Genomic DNA, 19,337 nt, shown 5'->3' with positions numbered 1-19,337 from the left:
GTGCAACCTGTTTTTCTGCTCCCTGGTTAGATGGTCCCTAGCTTTACTTTTGTTCTAACCTCCTAAATAAAGCAAATAGGGGGGGGGGGGGATAGACAAAAGACAGCAGATATAAAGTATCACAGCAGAGAGGGAGGCATGTCCTCTATCCCCTTCCAACTACTAGCACTGCAGGTTTGTGGTTTATTATGAGGGCCACAGTTGTTACTAAAGTTCCTCCAGCCAATTAAGTTTAGGATTATAAAGCTGTTAGGGATTAAAGACATTTAAATTAATAACGAGAAGGACTGGTAGTTTTACACTTGGAAGAAAATTTAAGTTTGGAAGGTAACTGGAGATAAATTACATAAAACGTGCTGCACTGAAACTCCAGGAGCCAGGCTGGGTAGAATCAGGCTTAGATATCCACCTGAGAAAGAAATTCCGTTTGACCCGGTAAGTGACGCTCAATTCAGGAAGTAAGGCTAGAATAAAGCACATAAACCAGGTTAATGCTCAAGGGCCAGATATGGATCGACTCCTGGAGCGTTTCAGCTTTGCATGAAGTTCAGAGGCTCCCAAATAAAGAGACACCGTCAAAAAGGCAAAATCAACTTTATTATTATTTTTTTTTAATATTTAGTTTTTATTCTCTAATGGGTTTCTGGTATGAAATTAACGTACCACTACAGACAATCAAAGTTACAAAATGGAGACACATACAGAATAAATTAATAAACAAATTAGGCTTAAAAAATAAAAGAGAAGGTTGCATTAAAAAATAATGAGTATGTTTCTATTTACAGAAATTCAGGCATTAACAAAGATAGCCCTAGTGCTCCTCTGGTCGGTGTCTGGGGAGACGGGAGGCCATTGATATGTCTCTGTGAACTGCAGAGGGTGAACACACACACACGCACACACCAGTCCACAGCGTGTGTAGTTCACAAACTATCCAGGAGATTGGAAAAAATATAGTAGTAATGCAATCTTTATTTTGCCTAGTATAATGGGAGACTATATACCAAGATCTAGATTTACAGCATTCAAGAAAATACTGCTATGGCTGAGAAATCCCTTTTTCAAAAAAATATTATTTTTAAACTTTCAGCGGAATGCACATGCAGCAAGATAACCAGCATATGGGCTATGCTTTTGAAGCCAGCTATGCGAGTATATTTAGATATCAAATTGTAGCTTCTCTCGTTTAATTAGAAGGTTAAAATGAATGAATCTCTTCTCGTCCTTTTTTTCTGCTGCACAGATGCAAGCAGTCCACTAGATGGCATTTCAGGACCTTGTATAAATTAGCACAAAACAATAAAATAAACGACCACAGGAGTAATACTGTGCCAGCATCCAAAGGGCTATAGTCAGCACTAGAAACTGCTCTGTCATTCTGCCACACGATCGATCCTTGTAGGTTTCCTGCTGATTAGGAGGAAAAAAAAGCCATTGATAGCCGTCGAACTGCTCACATAGCCTCTAGCAGCAGAGCCGTCCCCAGAGCTGCCTGTTTGAAATCTCTCAAACACCTTTTAATTGTACATACAAGCGTTACTGCTCTTGAGGGTTAAAGACGTCCCTTTCTTAGACAATGCCTGAGGAGAGTATCTGACAGAGAAGGCTGACATGCAACAAAATGGATGCATATGCTTTCTTTTCATACAATTCAAGAATAAATCCACCTTATACCCCATTCTGAATTTTGCGTTTTCCATCTTCTCTGCTCAGAGCGGGGTCAAACAGGCCAACGAAAGACATGAACACATACAATATACATGCAGGTGTTTCTACATTGCAACAGGACCAAAACTATTTTAACACACAGGAACACCCACTTAATCTGGATCTCTAATAAACATGAACATTTATTGTACATGATTATCAACAGCAAAGGATGGGTGGCAGTGTCTCAGTGAGCAATACTGAGCAATACTGAGCAAGGCCTAGTGTTACATTTAGGAGTAGGAAATCATATTTACCATAATAATAATAATAATAAAAAAAAGATTAAAAACCATTGTGCACTGTGTCCAAGCCAAAACAAAAAGGCAAGCAAACCCAATTTGAAGAAACAGAGAAGCAGCTTGAATGTGAATTAATTGATGAACTGATGATGAACCATGAATTACTACAGGTGTCTATGAAGGCCACACAGCCTGTGCGTCTTGGGGATCCCGATGTTATTTAATAAACGATCCTGGAAGAAAAATAAAGCCCGCAGTATGATCCACAAGCCGCGGCTTATCGAGCAGATTTGATGATCGCCACACAGATAAGAGCCTTATATAAAGTGCAACGTCACCCAAGATATTTTCAAAGCCCTGGTAAACACTGCAAGTTTACTGAACTGAAATCTGCATGTTTTCTTTCTCTCCACTGTGGCTCCCTCTTCCTCCTCATTTTTTCCCTGCACATCTAAGGCTGTAAGACGGATATTGTACAGGGTGTGTGAAAAGATCCTGAGCAGTAAGCAAACTGATGCCGGTCCTTAGAATCAAACTAAACAAGACATCGTGCCAAGCTAAGTTCAGTCTGCCAACAAAAGACTGTAGTGTGATGTCAGCAAATGTCTCGCTCACAGAGAAAAATACAAGCAGTCTCATTAGCAGGGGAGCTAACGAATGAGATCCCTTCTGGCATTTCGCAAAGAAACAAAAACAGAGCAAAAACAAAAAACAAACCTTAAAAATGTCAGGGATAAATACAGTATGTTTTACATACTCTTCCTAAACCTGAAACAGAAACAAAGCCAGTTGGACTGGAATTAGGCAGCAACATGTCAACGCCCCACAAGGTGCTGGGTCAGTAATACAGTCCTCTTAGAAACGCTCTCCAGGGAGATTTTAGTGACGGGAACCAGCGGAGGTTAAACCCTTAGTCTGAAAATGATACCCCATGGATACATGTACTAGATTTAAATATCAAAAGCTTGCATTCTGTCATTCCAGATCATTTGCAAAGTGGTCTCAAACTCACAGGTCTACAGACGTCTGTGTTCAATAAGCCCGAGTCTGTTTTGCGGTTCCACGCACACAACTATAACAAGACCGCTTTAGCCCATCTACAGTTATCAACCCGGCTACAGCCTGAGCTTTCAATCCCAGCTACACAATGACCAAATAGTCAGTCATAGTAAGCAAGATCATCATCCCGTAAGTGCACACTTAAATTAACCGACAACAAAAAGGCAGCACAACCAATATCAGAGGTGTGTTCCTTCCGTTACCCGCTCGATAGAAAATTATTGTGCAGAATGAGAGGAGAAACGGGAGAATTAACTGTTAGTCTGCGCTGATGGAAAGCAGTTTAATGACTCCGGGTAGGATTAATTAACCTCTTAAGAGAAATTACCTAGTGCCAGGAGTCAAGTCAAAGGGACAAATTGGCTAACACTACAGATTACAGGAGTGCACTATTAGCACTTCAGCCCTGGCAGTTAAGCAATGAAATTGATCGCACTCGCTTATCACTTCTACTGCTCTTCCTTCATTCAAGCCTGAATTTCAGGCCCAGGCTGGAGCCAGGTTCAACACAACACAGACGAGTCCAAAGGGCACACAGAACGTCACGCTGAGAAAGACTAGCAGGATACAGAGTTCACCGTGTGGCAAATCGAATTCAAGTCTTTGAAGAGGTGGCACTGAACTGTGATGTTTACAGGGAGAGTCACTGACACTGTCAAGACATAGACCACTGCATTCAAGCCCTCCTGATGAAATTAACCTTAAGCTGGAGAGAAAGCTAGAAAGTCAGACGTAACCCTGCTTCCTGTAGCAGTCAGTCACAGCTCAGTTTGTTCTCCTTTGCTTGGTAATGGCAGTCTTTTGTTCTGTATGTACTTGTCATGCGGTTTGTAGTTTGGATAAATCCCTTTGGTCGATGAATGCGTTGTGTGTTTTTCATTCAGGCTTCTCTGAAGATCTGTTTGTCTTCCCTTTTCCTCAGCAAAGCAGCAGCAGCAAATTCAACATAAACCCAGTACTGCAGCGTCATTTTGAAGTGTTTCAAGAAAACATCTCCCAGCAGCCTCAGTACATACCTTCCCCTCCCCAATCTCTCACTGCGCTTCCCAGTCGAAACACACAGAAGCAGGGAAGCTGCATCGTGAACACTGAGTTTCAGTAGTGTATGTCTGGCCCATATCACGAGGAAAATCCCATTTTCGTTCACCCAAGATTGTTACATGCCCATGATTGTGTATTGTGATGCTGCTGCTGAACTATCCATTTTTTCCCTGAAGAGAGCAATAATACTGAGACACAAACAACCCAGTAACCCCAAGGAGCCATTTTTCTATGCTAGTCACCTCTAGACTTTCTATTGGACACCAAAGACATTCCAGTGACTATAACTCATCAGAGCTGACTCATTCCCTTAAAGCACGGTTTCGAACTCCACTCCTTGGATGACGGGTGGGGGGGCTACAAGGGTGAAGCGTTTGTCATCCCACCTGAGTTTCCTCACTCTACACCTCAACACAATTTGCATAATGTGACTGACCTAACACTCTTCCCAGGTCCTAAGATAGGGAACATTTGAGGAGACCTACACTCTCAAGGATTGACCAGTGCTTTAAAGACAGAGAAAAATGGCTCCTGAACACACGGGGAACTGAGGACCTCCCACATCAAGATGTGATTAGGATCTTTCTTGAAGCACTTCACAGATAATACTTTAATGCGAGTAAGTGCACACAAATGCCTGCTGTACTAGAATGATCTGTTATCACCAAACTTACATAATTCTTTTATTAAAAATGACTTTTTAATGTTTGTGCAGACACCCCAACCCTCTCCCCAAACTGGACTAGAACTCCCATTAAAACCAGGAGCTGGCTGGGGGGGAGGGGGGGGGGAAAGGTTAAAATGACAAAAGTTAACAGCCCCCCTTTCCACAAAAGGGAAAGGGAACGATTGATATCTACCTTCTACACACTGTAAAAATAGTCGAAACACTTCTAAAAACAATACTTCTTGTTAAAACTGTACAGTTATTCCTTTGTTGTTCTCTATGCTCGTTTCATTTGATCCCCCCCCCCCCTCTCTCTCTCTCTCTCTCTCTCCCCTCTCCATGAAGGATGTTCATAATCATGGCATGGTAGCATCCTAGCTCTGCTGATGGGAAGTGTGACTGGAGGCTCAGTTACCATGCTAAATTAAAGACTACCTACACTGCTACTATGAATGGGATGTGAGTAAACACCAAGCACTGCGAAGCTCCGATGGGGAAGAAAGCCACAGAAAATGAGTCCACCTCGTTGTCATGAGAACCAAACCGTCCCACCCAACTGCATCAGAAGTCTCCGACTCCCTCCGGTCTTGCCTCTATGTGGGACAGAGAACTGCAAACAAAGAGAAAATATCAGCGCCCAACCAAACGCAAAGGAAACCGCTTCTGCTTTTGCGGTAGGTCTGTCGGTTTGTCTTTCCTCTTGGGCCGGCAAAGACTCAACGACGAGGCTCCATTCTTAGCTTGGCTCAGGGGCTCAGAGAGAAATCCCAGTGGCACAGGCATCTGCAGTGGGTTTGTACAATTGCATAAGCACAGTGTTTGGCAAACCACAGCGGGAACGTGAGCCGTCCGAGTGCGAACAGGAGCACAGAGGCTTGTGTGACGCGAACAGAATGGCTGCAGAAAGATTGCTGGCATCAGACAACATATAAGCCTCCTCCCTTACTTCTTATGATATACATATATCCTAAGGCACCCAGATAATGTAATATTGTCGATAAATAATTTTGTGCAGCTTGCATTTAAGCTTGTGTAGTGTTAACGTATCTGCCATTTTGACTATGTCTCCCATATACCAAGTGGTTTGTTCTGACTATTTAGGGATCTACAATCTCAAACACTGACACACACACATGAAACACAGTTAGTAAGCTTACAAGGGAATAGAGGCCCTAATGAGAAACTACAGAAGAACTAAACGGCTGGAGGGATGCGTCTCTTATGCAATTCAATACAAAAAAAACTAGATCTATATCATGTTTGATGTGGATGCAAGCTTGACCAGAGATGGATGCTTTTGGAAGGTGGACAGCACAGTGAGCTAGAGATTGGAAAGCAGGGTGCGGGGCGCTGTGGGGGGCAGTGAGAGTGGAGGAGGGGGTTCGAAAACACACTTGACAAGACAGACAGGAAGACACGTGTCTATCAGCACTACCACGACATGTATACTACGCAGGAATGAGAGGCTCTGTGCCAAGACCCCCATTCATGTGCTACAAACAATGTACACAAACCTCTGTCCAGATTGTCACACGAATGCTAGCAAGAACAGAGCAAATAAAGAAATAGATAAACAACTAAAGGAAATAAAAAGGTCAGGAACACAAACAAAACACCAACAACAACAAAACAGAAATTATATATATATATATATATATATATATATATATATATATATATATATATATATATATATATATATATATATATATCAGGGCATCAGAAACAATAAAAAGAACCGGGAGAAAAATAAAAGACAACAGTTTATACCTGTGATGTATTATATGCCTTCTAATTAGCTCGGCACCCATACAGTGAGCACACAGAAGGGCTAATTAGACATTGGACATGTTTGGGACACTTCATGTCTATTGATAATCGTGCCCTTGACCTCAGTACCACAAGGTAATGGTAGTTTTTCCAGAGAGCTATGTAAAAATTATAAAGAAATGCAAACAGCACTTGATCCTTAGTCATATAACGCTTGCTATGGATTTAAAAATATAAAGACACTGAAGGCTATACGGAATAAAGTAATCCCATTCAAACGGAAACGACACAGCTCTTAAACATGTGAGTCAGCCATTACATAAACATACCCTGCTTGTATCTGTACTATATTTAGTGAGGCTAAGCATATATTCGTTAATAATCTCCCCGCGGGCAAATATTGCATGCTGAATTAATAATTTTAGAATTTGCATATGTTCCACCCGAGTTCTGTGATATTCATTTTATTTAAATTTTGTGAAGAATCATATGTTAATGAGGGCAGCAATACAGCAGAGTGAAAGTGAAAGACGCTGGTAATCTGTCCCTTAATTCCTACGCAGAACCAGCACAGCTGCACCATTTGTTCCAAACGTCTCCTCCCGGGCAGAGGCAATTAGATCAGGATGGTAACCAAAAAGCCTGAAGGAGACATAGGCCCTTTAGTACCTCCTACAGTCTACATGGCAGCAGCTGTGTCTGTGAAACCAGCTGTCTGTTTACCTGCCGATCGTGCCCAAGGTTGGATTCAGGTGCTTCAATTTTCAAGGCACAGTGATTAAGCTGGGGACGTGCACAAGTTGCATTTTGCCCCAGTCTCATTTGGAAAGAGAAAGGTGTTCAAGACCCAAAAGGATGAATACATTGCGGTCGTTTTCATCGTGACCCGGAGCGTCCGTTTGTTTTTTCACCCCTCATTGATGAAAGCCCATCAAAGTCAGACACACAGCACCACGTCAACACAAGTGCAGGATGTCTACTGGTGGGGCAAAGACCCTAGAGTGCGTCGGGTCCAGACAACCCTACTGCTTTAGATTCATTTCTTTGGACGCACCCATGCATCCCTTCACTGACTTCAGTGCATCGTGGCACTGATTGCAGCTAATTGACTAGCTTTTAACGAGGGGCATCCCTGCTAGAGTGGCTTTTCCAATTACGCCATTCAGTTCAGTTCAAAAAGACGAATTATTGCCCATTAGCTAAGCATCCTGCAGTTGTGCTGTCAGTGGGTGTGCTCCGGGATGTCTGTTTGGTCGCCTGACAAATGCTTTAGGTGTGCCACAAAGACAATATTACTGTGAATTACTACCCTGCTAGCACTCACAATTAGCCTGACTATTCCCGGAATGGGAAAGAGTCTACGCCTTGGCTAAACTGGTGGCGCAGCGTTCATTTCCACAGGTGCTCTGGCGTACGTACTGGGTTGCACTGGGAAGCCTGCGGTCAGTTTGGCTGGCATTCAACTGCGTGGCCACAGATTTCCAGACTTAGAAATATAAACAGGCCTAACGTCTAGAAATTATAGTTTAAAATAGAGTTTATAACAAAAATCTGTAAGATCCATCACATTGAAGACCCAGAACATCCAGCTCTTTATTGGTTCATGATCCTTGATATAGTTTATAGACATTATAGACTTAAAAGATGTGGCTTCATGCATGTGTTCTCTTCAGTCTGATCTCTCTTTATAGTAGTAAGTAGCGCTTGATTGTCACTCAAAGAATATTAAAAAAACAAATCTATGTGGAAATGGGAGTTGGCGTTTACTTATCCTCATCTACCAGTCAACATTTATTCAAATGTGATTTAGCAAGCATGTGGAGTTTGATTGACCTTCAGCTGTAAGATGTAAACTACTGAAAGTCCTTAATAGAGTTGTACTGGATCAGGAAGGGTGAGCCTTAGGGATGTTTCTTTCCTCTGATGCTAAGCTGGTGGATTTTGCAAGTAAATGAGGAGAATAAGGAGCACCACAGCTCAAACGGAGAACATGTATAAGGTGCACAAGTAAGATATTTTCCAGGCCCCGTTCAAAACTAGATCAATTCTCAGCTTGTCAATGCAATCAATTTATACTTTCCTTCCCTCCATGTTGGCGACTCATAAGGAGGGAGGGGAAGAGTGGTTGAAAAACATCTTCCTCATGGTGAGGATAAAAATAAATGGTAGACATTCTTCATATAGACTTGCTGAACACAGTGAAGAGAACTTTGACAGACAGGGGGTTTCTGTACCTTTTAGTATGTAGTCCGTGAGTAAGCTTGGCACTTTCTCGCTGTCCTCTCGCATGGCATGGAGAACTGGAACGGGAAACAAAATAAATGCATTCAGCACAGGGGCAGCAGTTTGGTTATAGGTCCACAGCCCTAACCACTGCTCCTAAGGGCTGTGGATACCCATGAGAGACACTTTGCATCAAAGCATCAGTCGAGCTAACTACTAATTAAAAACAATAAAATAAACTGAACAGGAGGATGGGAAAAAAAGAAGCTCACGATAAATCATGACAAATCTACACCTTCCCCTGCCCGGAAAATTTAAGTGAAAGAGAATCTGGACGACAACAACAAAGTGAAGGGTAACCAGGAAAAAAAAAATATTGCCTCTGTTGTCCCTTGAAAAAACAGCAACCTACACAATTATGGCTTAAAAACATTTTATTTTTTAAAAATTGCAAAATTAAAACACCTGTATTCCTTTCATTCTTTTCCCCCACTGATATAAATACACTGCAGTCTCTTAGATTAAAGGACGTCCAGTAATCGCAGTTACATGTGCTCTGTGCTGCAGGTTCGGTCTTTTTGTAAGTATCCTGCTCTTGCAGTATGCAGCCGCTTAACTGCACTGCACGTTGAAGAGGCAGTGGTGAAAATATGCTGCCGGGAACCAAAATGTACCCTTGTGAATTACAGAGTCTCCTGATGAATACAAATAGAGTGTTGCCCAGTGCACCGAAAACAAAAAACAAAAAAACACAAAAACCTACCTAGAAGCAACAAAGCTTTAGAGCTCAGAACCGGGTGTAAAGCTAGCTTCACATTTCCTTCTACACACACCCGCTTCGTTTGAAACATTGTTCACTGATTAACGCAGTTTAACAAATACTGTTCAAGAATACTTTTCTGCTGACCTTTCAGGGCCTGTCAAACACTGACAGCCTAGAGAAAACTGCCGAGATTCCAGTTGATTGATGCAAGTTGAGACGGGGTGACAGGCCAAAGTTTACACAACCACGGTCTTAAGCCGGTTCAGTCAACTGGAATATTTCCTTTTCCCTAGGCTGAATTAGAGTTCAGGAAAATATAATTTTATCATTGTGTAAGTTGAACTTACGACACCATGTCTTTAACAATTTTTCAATGCTTTTATCTAATGGCTGAAAAGGGGTTCCCTATGTGCCATCACAGCCCTCCTAAATGATCTAGAGCTCATTTTTAGAATGTCTACCAACAATAGTTGTACCTTCACTAAAGCTTCATCAGTGGATGAATGCCTTAAACACTGAACTGAGAATTACTAGCACATTACAGAAGCCATTTTCTAACACATGAGCATGGTGCTTGAGGGAGGTGGAGGGTGCAGGGGTTGACATTTATTGATATCTAATGACTGGCTGTGCTGCAGTTAAAACACTAACGTGATTAACAAAAGGACCATGAGCAGTCATTTAAAAACAGGAGGCATCTGCATGAGCTGTGGGATTCAGCCTTCACAGCACACCGCCCCGGCCCGTAAAGGCGCACTGCGGCGCTTTCAACTAATACAGACCCCCATGGGGCCCAGTGCTTCCCTGCTGTGGGAATCTTAATTGGCAGGATCGGCCGTTCCCTTATCGCTCCTGCGGTTCTCTGTTCAAATCACTGAGGAACCACGCTTCAATTACTCTGAGCGGCTGAGAAAGCTGTCCAGCGTTCCCTGAGGAAGCCCATCGTGGGAGTAGACCGGGGGCCCAGACAGACTGATTAAGAGAATTGATTGCTGACATTAGTGTCCTGATCGCAATTGGACCTTGAAGTAGTTCTAGGAGTAAGCTTGCACAAAGCAGTCTTTTCCCTTAATGACATGCAGCAGGGTTCACCTTTTTATCCTCCCAATTTATTTAATCATCCTTCTGCTATCTCCATTCAATCAGATGGATTATTTACCGTTTTCTCTATGCTGAAGCAGTGTTCAGCTAACTCTTAAAATATCTCAATTATATTTATTCAGCCAGATGATTAATCAAATAGTTTCAAGGGAAAGGTGTGAATATCTGCAACTGACTCTCGTGTGCACGAGGGGAATAAATCAGCTCCAAGAACAGTGCGAGTAAATCGGATTAAGCTCATTACACGCAATCTAAACACACGCAAACCAAACCACAACTCTGCCAATCAATATTTCCCCTGCAGAACTTCACATTCACATTTCTCTGCTTCGCCGACACTCCTGGATACCAAGGATTTGAATGCTATGTTTTTGTAAATGATAACATTTAAGGGAAGGGAAAGGCAGGGACAAAGGTGCTCCTCTTGGGAGTGTCGGGATTTTAGATGGGCTGCTTTCATTATTTTTGTTTTGTTATCATTTTGAATTGTGCCACGGCACGGTAATTTGATCAGACACTAGCCAATATTGACATCTCTACTTACTCTTGGTGAGGATCTGGAGATCTTCCACTGAGGGAGGTCCTCCCTTCTTCTCATACGGAATGACTGTGGTCAAATACTGGGAGGGACAGAAAAAAAGAGCGAGTTTATCACTACTGCAAGAAGGCTCCTCCCGATACACCTCAATTAACACAGATGACACCTGAGCCCCATGTAATATTGTGCAACTTCACGAGTCACATGTTAGACATGAACCAGACATTAAAGAGCTCTGATCATTTCAAACAAAGCAGATGGAGGCGGCAACTCCGCGCTTTTAAAATATTTAATAAAAGGAATGAAAATGAATGGGCATTGGTGTGTGTGTGTGGGGGGGGTGGAAAAATACAATTAATATTTTATGCCAGAGGCCGCTGTGCTGTACAACTGACTTAATACAGAGAGAGGAAAGAAGTAAGTTTAAAATAAATACATAACATAAATATAAACATTTAGTGATTTAAAATTCTCTGCAATCCAATATTAATGAGTCGTTGGGCTAAGTAAGGATGGAGCGCCTTGTGATCTTTCCTGTAAAATCTTTTGACACGATTTATGAACTATAGCTTCCTAATAAGATCAAGTTGTTCACGCATGTGTTGGAAAGACGCCTAATGCGCCAGATGCCATTTCACAGCACAAACAAGAGTATAACAGTATCCAGTATACAAGATCACAATTATAATAAATAAATCTGTATTCAAATCTGTATAGTATCTATCTAGCAAGTGAGTATCACTACAAATGTTTGATGACGGTCTTAATGCTACAGTTGGTCTTCTGTGCAGTGCAGTAATAGCTCAGTTTTGATAATTTAAAAATGGAAAATAAATCTAAAATTTAAGTATTTTAGGGATGTTAAAACCATAGTGGAAATGGGGGTGGGGGAGGCAAGCACAGAAGGAGACCCTGCACTTAAAAAATAAACTGTATATTGGAACTAAAATGGAGAAATATACTCATAATTTTCCCTTTGGAAATCAGAAATGTGCTGTACGGTTTATATAATGAAATCATGAAGTGAAAATTAATTAAAACTGCACAATGCAGTGCTGTTACAATCTGTACTGATTTGAGCACCTTGAGTAGCGAGCACTCGGGGGCAGGGACAGAACATTATTTCTATGCCTCCGCTGAATACAAGCCTTTCTAAAGTAGCAGCGACTTCGTTTGAACACGACAGCTGGGACGTTTGGAGAGACAAACCCGTTTGAAGGACAAGAGCATTATTGTTAGGGTTTCTGTTATTGCTGTTATTCATTTATTTTGTCAATTTCTTCACCCAAGGCAAACCTGTTGAAATCTACTTTAAACTTTATTCTGCTGCCTGGGTGAAAACCATCTTCATTTCTTCAAATTATTTTTTCTGTCTTGTCCGGTTTCACACTGCACTCTTGTATTCCAAGTGGAATTTAATAGATTCACTTATAAGCTTTAAAAACAATGCACGTTAAGGTTCCCAGGATCTACAAACAATGTAACAAGATTAACCTTTTGGTGTTTAAGCCCCAAGTTACTGGAACAGATTGCCTGATATCACAGGATGATGTGTAGTATTTCAAACATCCCAAGGAACAAACTGAATACTATGATGTACACAATTTATCTATGTATGACTGTTTGACTGGGGTGGTAGTAACATTCATAAGCACTTCCTCTGAGTTCTGAGGTTTGATCACATCGCAACCCTAATCTAGTCTGCAACCCTAACGTCTAACCTTAGCTGATACACATGTGCTCAACATCAGAACTGTGGAGGAAGAACAAGATATTCAGTTGGTATTCCTGTGGTATTCATACACTGAGTCCATTTGAAACTTGCAGACATTTATAAAGTGTGACACATATACATTTTTCCCCCTCTTCTGTCAGTTTACCTGCTTTGGCCCCTCGTGCTCCTCAGCGGACACTCGGCACAGTGAATATTACAGAAAGGAGCAGGTTATAGCATGTTAAGCCACCACACACAACAAGTACAGGGACGGGAATAAGACACCCATTACACATCGGCAAGCTCCGCTCAGATCTGAAGCTGCAGTCGGAGGAGAAGGCCAGGCCTGGCCCACTGAAAGGCCTGGTGTTTGAGATAACGGGTGCCCGATTGCCGTCCCTGCAGATCATTAGTGACAGGGAAAAAGAGAGGCACCTGTTTCTCCCCACCCGCGTTCCCAAACGTTTGGCGGAAGCCATTCTGAATGACAGTGGAGATTCCCTCCATGCTGAAGCGCTGGAAGCAGTAGAAAGCAAAAGAGGAAGAGAAAGAGGGAGGTGGGGTAGGAGGACAGAGAAAAGAGGGAGGAGAGAGACGGGGAGAAAGAGAAAGAGCAGATGAAACGTTTTTTCCCCCCCTAGAAAGCAGAGAACGTGAGACAAGGAGACACACAAAAGATGGACTGGGGATTGGACACATGCTGGGCACATGAGGTTGACTTGGCAAAACCCAAACTAGCATGCAGTACAAGATGCACACATACAGGTCTCGTCCGTATCGGCACTAGAGGTCTTGACCCCACCAGCTCTCCACAGGATCTTTGGCATCAAAACACCAGGTGTACCATAAACGATCTGCATGTCTGCTTTCATTTCCATGTGTGATGAGTCTAGGATTCATAAGAAGCCAAAGGAGGAACTGAAAGACACTAGTTCAGTCTCAGTGGTTAATAGCCTTTTGAACATTGTGGTTTCTCTCATTACAATACTGTTTAGGCACTTGTGCCCACTGCAGTTAGTAACTGGTGGAGGACCAAAGACTCTATACCAGAGGGTTTAATTGTAGCCCCTGATAGTTGTCCTGTTGGGATGTTGATGGACCTAACTGACCTTGAACAGAGCTGTCATCTGAGATGGAGCACAGTCAGACAGAGGTGTTGTGCAGCTATCCCAGGGGGCTCAAGAGCACACAGTATAAATACGAACCTTATGCATTAGAAACTGATCCTACATGATGCACAAGGTCACACTATCATATACTGCTGAGTTGGTGCTGGCTCCACTTTGTGCTTAGTTTTGGGTCATTCGCACGCACGCACACAAACTAAAGCCGACCTCGTGTATATTGAAATTAACCCTGTCTAAATGACATTTTAATAAACCATTTCTCACAAAGCCAGTTGTAAGAAGTGCAATTTCGATGTTCAGTATTCTGTGCTTGGTTTTGTTTTCCAAATTTGCGCTAGTGAAGTCAGACAGACAGACCCTGGAAAACAGTCGAGGGCTCTTCATGAGAATTGGAGGCAATGAAACAATTCCACCTCGAACGGCATTAATATTGTACAGAAGCACTACATGTTAAGATTCTGACTCTTTCCAATTATAAACAAGAAAATTGGGATTACTTATAATTATAGAAATAAATGGGTCAATTTTCTTGTTTTTTGCAGCTTTTCTGCAGATGCTTAAGGCAGCAGTTTTTTTCCCCCCTATCAGAAAGCAAACCCTATCAGTGAACTCGTAAATCATAGACTATTAGGGGTGTAATCCAAAGGCAGGTATGTATTCAGGGGCCTGGAGCAGCCAGATGTTCTAAAGGTAGCACTCCGAGATGGGTCGAAAAGCAGCTCCACTATCTCAGAGACGCCCGGGCCTCCTTAATCACAGCAAAAGAGCCGTTCCCTCCAGGGCCACGGAAAAATGCAAGCATTGGATTTCTGCTCCGGATATCCCGTAATGTTTCAGACCTGCGCTCACACTACAGGGTTGTGCAGCCTTAGCCGATACAACTCCCCCGGGCAGTACATTTACAACACTGTTCTGCAGAGGCAAGGAGATTTTATTTTTGCGCGCACCATTAAACTATAGCGACAAGGTCAGGTTTGGATTCTAACTGAGGAAAAACACCCTCTGAGAATGAGAGTTAATAATGACCTTTCTAAAATAATCCAAACCCAAATTAATACTACTACTACTACTACTACTACTACTACTACTACTACTACTACTACTACTACTACTATAGAGTGAAAGCTACACACTAATCCATTTTCATATGTAACTTTAATGAATTCTTTATTCAAATAATCTTCCACCATTCTACTTAGACTTGAGGTGCTCTCTCACAGGGGAGAGAGAGACCAAATACATCATTAATTGGAATTAGAAAATTTGAAATGTTACTTTTTACTTGGATTCCTCTCCAGTAACATCTAAAGGTGGCTTTATGCAAACATCCTTGTAAGGAGACTGAGCTTCACCCACGAACGGAGGGATTTGAAAACACAGCTAGGGAATGCCTGGTCTGATTGTGTTGTACCAATATCTGTATTCAAAATGAAGTTGGATTTGAACACCAGAACAGTCTAGATTCTAGAACCTGGGCTCTCCTCTAAAATTACAGTTAATTAAGTTTTAACAGATTAGGAATAATTAGCATGCTCGGTTAGAAAATCATGCTTGATCATGCCCATGCACATGCTATTAATACTGAACTTGAGGACCAAAAGCTGCAAGGCAACAAACACCATCCTGAAACACCACTCAATTCACAGCAGCGTTTAGAAGCGTCTTTGACAGACCAAAAAAAAAGGCAACCATCCATTTTCTGTCCCTTTCTTAATCAGTAAAAAGCTCATCTGCTTAGCTAGCCAAGCTTCAGGGAGCAGCCAAACCTGACACTCACTGCTTTAAAAAGAAAATCTTTGCTCAACAGCTGCTTCTGTGTTTACTGCTGAGAGGATCTACAATAAAGTAGCCGGACCTTTGGAGGGGGAAAACAAAAAAGATTTGGGAGACACATGGAGGCAGAGACTGAAACACTCGCTGCACTTGTGACCTGAACAAGCATTTCCCACTGGCCAGCAAAGCAGTGACATCTCTGCTAACCACTCTGGAGAGAATGATTTTTTCTTTTTTCTCTCCTCATTGCATCATTTCAATTTTTTTGCTTTTCTTTTTTTTTTTCCTCCTCCCTCTCTCTTCGCAGAAGGCAAATTAGACTTGGGAGCTGACAATGCAGATGAAGTCTTGGAAACACAATCCCTTTAATTGGGGGAAGAAAAAAGAAAAGAAAAAAATAGAGCAAGTTCTAAAAATAGCCTGGCTGTTCTTGAATCCTCAAGAATCCTAAAGAACAGTAGGAAAAAAATAAAAAATAAAAACTACACACAGATAATCACATTACAGGATGGCAGAGCTGGCTTTTGATCTCGAAAGCGGCAGAGTTTCCCTTTAGCCGCTTGGTGAAGCAGTCCTACCCATGAGTCACAGCTTCACACCCCTGGGGCCCATTATACTCAGCGGAGCTCGGAGCCCAGAGGACAGGGCTCACACATCAGCCTGGGAGACAGACTGACATGTCAGAGGCTGCTAGGCTTTCCTCAGGGTCCAAACAGCGGAGATTTTATGGGAATTGTAAGAGTAGGGTTGGTACTGAAGGCACATACACACAAATGGAGAGAGAGAGCAGGCCACAGTGCTGTAGTAAGAAAGGAGACTGCAAGAAATTACAAAAACAAAACCTCTCATCTCATCTCATCTCATCACAGATTCTGCTTTTTGGTTTCCTAGCTAGTTAGAGCTCTGTCACATTATAATGAGCATCCCCAACCACATCAGTGGATTGCTCCCAATTCTTTTCGGGGATATGCTGGCATAAAAAGGTTTCTTACATTTAAATCTGTATGCCAACAGCACCACACAATTCACAGCACACCGATCAAATGTGGATTTAAAACAAAAGATTCAAACAGGTACACTGGTACAGATTCACAGAATGAATCCTCACGCTGCTTTTCTATGCCTGAAATGGCTGCCTATCTCAAGCTGTGCCTGCGCCTGTCTGAGCCTGTGCTGTCATGCTGTGTGACTCAGTGGAGCCCGTGGTACCGATGGGCCTGGGAACATGGCGTCCGTCGGGCTTGGGTGGGGCAGAGGATTGCGAGCTGTACCCGACACACACCGAGGCAAACCCAAACACCCGAGACAGACTAGGAGAGAAAGGGAGGGCAGCGTGCGCCGGGGGGGACTCACAGTTCCGGGCATGTGGCTGCGCTCTGGCTTGCCGTTCTGGGGGCCGGCGCTCTTCAGCTTCTTCTTCTTCTTGAGCAGCTCGCGGTGCTCCTTCTGCTTGTTCTGCACCTCGATGAGCACCGAGATGAAGCTGTTCTTCACCTCCTTCTCGAACTCCAGCTCGTCGCGCAGGGCCAGCTGCTGGATCAGCTCCTCGGAGTAGTCCCTGATGGCCGTCTCCACCTCCTCCAGCAGCTCGTTCAGCTCTGCCACGGACAGCCGCTTCACCCCTGATGGAAGACAAGCCCGAGAATCACCGGGAAGCCCCCCTGGAAGGCAGTATAGCACTGAGCTCCCCCCACTAGGAAATACTGGGGATTCTTTCCCACTCTCTACTCTTCTCACCAGCACAGCTGCCCAAGAACTCATCATCATCAGCACCTGCCAAACAATGTAAGCCGTTAAAGCTTTTACAGGGCGTATTTCAGAGCTCCTTAATCAGATTTGGGCAGCAGACACGTGATCATTGTGAAAGCTATGTATCTGCCAGGCTGGAGACAACAAGAGCACAGAGCCACCTTGTGTGTGTAAGAGGCATGATTATGATGAAGATGATTCAGCAGAAACCTCATTCCTCATTCCCACAGTATGGCACATACATGATGATTAAATTAAATGTTATGAAATACTGCTTAATCATCCTTCAAGACTTAAGATGACTTAAGGGATTAAGATGTTTGCAGTCATAGTTCACGTTTACCTCTGGCTAGTTGAGGATAACACAAATGGGCTTTAGGTAACAGTTTTTATTTCCATTTCCTTCACCATGTTCAGTGATTATAGAAGCATCTGAGACACTCTGGCTGCTTTGACAAACAGCATTACTGATATACCTTGATCAAATCCAGAACTCGAAAGATAAAGCAAGCACTGAGAAGACTCTGGGCAGAAACCATCCTCTGTCAAGGGCCCTGGATGGCAATTGAGCCGTAGATCTTATTTTTATAACCTTGCCCTTTATGCCTCTCTGCAGCCGCATGCTCTGGGCAGCGTTCATGGTGCATTAGTGTCTGGGTAGAAGGCAGTGTTGGGGATGATTTTACTGGCATGCTAAGGACTCCTCAAAAGAGAGCTTAGGGTTCCGGTAGCACCATAACTTGACCATAACGACACGCAGCCGACACTGGGGGCCACGGGAGGCGTGTGCAGAGCTATTCATTTGCACTGCCTTGAGTTAGAAATGTACTTGTAGATTCTCACTCCTTCCAAATTGAACTAATAGATGCATTAAGACTTATCTCCTTAAACTTTTAATATAAAGCATATACATGAGCAGGGACTATTATTACTATTACATACATTTATGCTGTAAAGCACCTTGAGATTTTGTGTATATGGGGCACTATATAAATAATAAGATCGAATGATTGATTTCTCAATATAAAACTACAGAAAAAAAAATCTATTGAGAAGTAGGGGACGGATTGTCTAAAATGATGTATATAAAAGTACCTATTTATTTTTAGTTTTTGTTACTTTAATATATATTGGATGGAAAATCAATACTCAACCGATATCACTTTGACACACCCAACACCTGCCCCCCCACCCCCCACCATGTCCCAGTCACTCACGCTCCTCGTAGCTGTTGTTGGTGCTGGATCTCTTCAGGGTGTGGATCTCCTGGGACAGCAGGGACAGGCGGTCGGACTGCGAGGGGGTCTCGTCGTCCTCGGGGTCCGGAGACTCCTGCATCATCTCCTCGATCTCCTCGATGACCTGGACAAGACGCACACACCCCCACAGTCACAAGGGTGCTCGAAAATCGCCCTTGGATTCTTTTTGAGTCCGTTTAAAAGACGCATGTGTGGTTAAGGGAGGGGGTAAAAAAAATAAATATATATAAGCCCAATAGCAGAGGAGGTACTTAAGCTGTCCTCCCTCTTGTCGCTATCTTTGCACATGTCCTCATCCTGAAATAGCCCTGTATTGCTCAGCAGTGAGTGGCACCGACAGGACAATAATGATCTCTCCCAGATGCAACCAAGACTCGGCCACGTTTAATCCCCTCACTCTGGCTTGTACCCATGTGGCTCTTCTGAGACTCCGATAGAGGGATGGAGTTTGTTGCACGGGGGTGGTATAACAGGGTCTGATTTTGCCATCTGTGAGTCCTGCCAACAGGTTATGGGTATGGCTCGGTTCAGCAAAAGATAACAGACATGGTCCAGGATAATACAAAGCACCACACACAACATGCAACTCATCCGACTGATGGAG

The 19,337-nt window shown here is 43.0% G+C and overlaps 1 protein-coding gene across 3 annotated transcripts in view; it reads right to left on the bottom strand.

Moving 5' to 3' along the window:
• Positions 1-575: 575 nt before the first annotated feature.
• fez2b (fasciculation and elongation protein zeta 2b) overlaps positions 576-19,337 on the bottom strand; it is a 43,092-nt gene continuing 24,330 nt past the window's right edge. The window contains exons 4-10 of one of the 3 annotated variants that reach the window (XM_066697494.1): positions 18,692-18,836; positions 17,079-17,347; positions 13,261-13,341; positions 11,118-11,193; positions 8,721-8,786; positions 6,231-6,255; positions 576-5,326 (exon numbers count right to left, since the gene is read on the bottom strand). In XM_066697494.1, the coding sequence (XP_066553591.1) occupies positions 6,245-6,255; positions 8,721-8,786; positions 11,118-11,193; positions 13,261-13,341; positions 17,079-17,347; positions 18,692-18,836 (648 nt within the window). In that variant the 3' untranslated portion in view covers positions 576-5,326; positions 6,231-6,244. The remainder of the gene's footprint in view (positions 5,327-6,230; positions 6,256-8,720; positions 8,787-11,117; positions 11,194-13,260; positions 13,342-17,078; positions 17,348-18,691; positions 18,837-19,337) is intronic. The other 2 variants (XM_066697493.1, XM_066697495.1) reach the window with 2 other exon arrangements.

Source organism: Amia ocellicauda, chromosome 1 (assembly GCF_036373705.1).
Source record: "Amia ocellicauda isolate fAmiCal2 chromosome 1, fAmiCal2.hap1, whole genome shotgun sequence".
Classification (NCBI taxonomy): Eukaryota; Metazoa; Chordata; class Actinopteri; order Amiiformes; family Amiidae; genus Amia; species Amia ocellicauda.
The sequence above is the reverse complement of the archived record's forward strand: the minus strand, read 5'-3'. Positions and strand labels throughout refer to the sequence as shown.